This window comes from Seriola lalandi, unplaced genomic scaffold (genome assembly GCF_002814215.2).
Source record: "Seriola lalandi dorsalis isolate HSWRI2012SDOR001 ecotype SW California unplaced genomic scaffold, Sedor1 jcf7180002053950, whole genome shotgun sequence".
Lineage (NCBI taxonomy): Eukaryota > Metazoa > Chordata > Actinopteri > Carangiformes > Carangidae > Seriola > Seriola lalandi.
Genome location: NW_019524503.1, coordinates 100,969 through 103,444, shown reverse-complemented (window position 1 = coordinate 103,444; position 2,476 = coordinate 100,969). Strand labels below are relative to the sequence as shown.

The window sequence follows — 2,476 nt, the reverse complement described above, 5'->3', positions numbered from 1 at the left end:
GGTGGGGGGGGTACTGGGGAGGTCTAGTTTGGGCTCAAAGGTTACAGGGTGAAGGAGCAGTTGGTGCAGGTTACGAAAGACAAAAGAAGAAGACGGGAGAGAAGGACTGGTTACGTAACCCAGCCAGCAGCCATCGCCATCTCCCGACAAAGAAAAGGAGAAGAGAGAGGAAGGAGGGATGGTAGAGAGAGAAAGAGGGATAGACAGACAAAATGATGAGTGCAAGGCTAGCTAGCGGTTGTTCTTGGCGGCTTCCTTGGCAGCCACAATGAGAGGAGTCAGACTGGAGAGAGGCTTCGCCATCTTCAGAAACTGATGCTGAGAGAGGGGAGGGGAAGGAGAGGAAGAGAGGGAGGAGAGGGAAACGGAAGAGGGGAAGGAAGAGAGACAGAGAAAAATATTTTTAATATATTTAAATGGATACGGCAATCTGGTTTTAAAATGAGTTTCACCAGATGCGACATCATCATCTTTGAATCCGAAAATGTTTTACACAACAGAGAGAAAAGCTCTGCAGCTCATCAACTGAAGGTAGAAGCTCTGTCTTGTCATTTGCTGATGCTACTTAACAGACACGCATGAACACACACACACACACACAACACACACACACACACACACAATTGAATCAACCTTCAAACAGTTAGAGAACAAGGACTCTCCAGCCACACATACAAAGGATCCGTTAAAGTGAATTACTTCTCTAACAGACCTCCCCCTCAAACAGTATAAAGTCCCAGCTTCACCTCTGGGCTCTGAGTCATCGAACAGTTACACAACTGTTTTTGCTGCTCGGCTACAACCCCACCCACACATCTCTATACCTCCACAAGTGTCCGTCTGAGAGCGGACAGCTGACACCACCTCCAGTCGACCTTTCCACTATAAATGTGGAAGTTTAAAGTCTCTTTATACATCAGTGGGAAATGTTATTGTTTTTACTCCAGAGTATTTATTTGAAGGATTAAGCTTCAATATATAAAATATATGATGAGCTCATGAAATATGTATTTTTTATAGATTCAACTAATTAACTCCATATAAAACAGTCAAAAAGGCTGCTTATACATTAATGCTATAGGAATAATAATCCGATAATTAAGGAGCCATTTTGCTAATAACACCTGTGTATTTTTTACTTAAGCAGCATTTGCATTGCAGGACTTTAACTGGCAATTGAATATGTTTAAGATGTATTATTGTTACTTTTACTCAAGTTAAGGATCTGAGAGCTTCCTCCACCTCGACTCCACTCAAAAGATTCATCTGCTGAATGATTATTAAAAACAAGCCGACGCAAATTCAGCTTTTGCCTGATGGCGTTGGAAATGTAAACACATTATCTTTACACAACGGCAGTTTGTCATGTGACATACAGGGATCTTATATATTGATGCTTGTGGCTTGTAGTGCCAACACTTCTTCCTGACGGAGGGGGGGAAGGCAATTTCTAATAAATAGATTAAAAAAAGAAAGATAATTAATTATTAGAGATATTTGTTATTATTATAAGTTATTTTGCCTTTTCTTTTTTTTTCTTCTTCTTCATATTTTTCCTTTATTTACCCAGGTGAATGTTTTGATAAACATTTAAATCCCTTTGGGGCAGCAGAAGTGTGTGTTATTTTATAGGTCCTGTTGAGGAAGATATAGTGGGTTTTTTGGTGCCAAAATATTCTGCGTATTTTATGTTTGTAAGTTGAAAAATTCAAAAGATAAAAAATCCTGTTCTTTTCCTGGATTCACCTCTGTCATTTTGACACCCTATTACCTATGTATGTATGTATGGAAACACATCAAACACACACACACACACACGCGTGCACGCACACACACACACACACACACACACACACACACACACACACACACACACACACACACACACACACTGTACCTGCAGTAGCTCTTTAGCCGAGCCTCTCTTCTCCACGTCCATCTCCAGACATCGGTTCAGGAAGTCTCTGAATATCGTCGACAGTTTCTCCGGGTTCTGGAGCTCTGGTGTCCCGTTGGTTGCTATGAGATACAGCGCCTTGGCAACACACATCAACAACATGTTACTCTATGTCCCATGAAGCGCAGCCAAGAATTGGAAAGCTTTTACTCTGGTGCCATCCAGTGGTGATTTTTAAGAATGACACACTGATCACTTGATGCACTGTGGTTGTTTACAGAGAAACACTGCTGTGGTAATATGTACTGTACTGCACCAAATACAAGACCAGCCTGATTGTAAGACAACTCCCCTCTTCAACACCATTTTTAGGGTATGAGGTCTCTTGTCAAGCACAGTATTGTTTTGTAAAATAACTTAAAAAATTAAATAAAAAGTAAAAAAACAAACAAAAAAACGATGTGTTGTCTTCTCTCCCAAGAGCCAGTGAATCAGACACACACTCACTCTGTCTCAGTTAGCACTTCTAGTAGACTCACTACTTTAACAACATTGAGGTTATAAAAGACCCTTAATGCA

At 40.7% G+C, this 2,476-nt stretch overlaps 1 protein-coding gene across 1 annotated transcript in view; it reads right to left on the bottom strand.

Annotated features, from left to right (window-relative positions):
- Positions 1 to 6: 6 nt before the first annotated feature.
- pak1 (p21 protein (Cdc42/Rac)-activated kinase 1) overlaps positions 7 to 2,476 on the bottom strand; it is a 62,512-nt gene continuing 60,042 nt past the window's right edge. Inside the window, exon 14 of the mRNA XM_023402602.2 lies at positions 7 to 318. Coding sequence (XP_023258370.1) covers positions 232 to 318 — 87 coding nt within the window. The 3' untranslated portion in view covers positions 7 to 231. The remainder of the gene's footprint in view (positions 319 to 2,476) is intronic.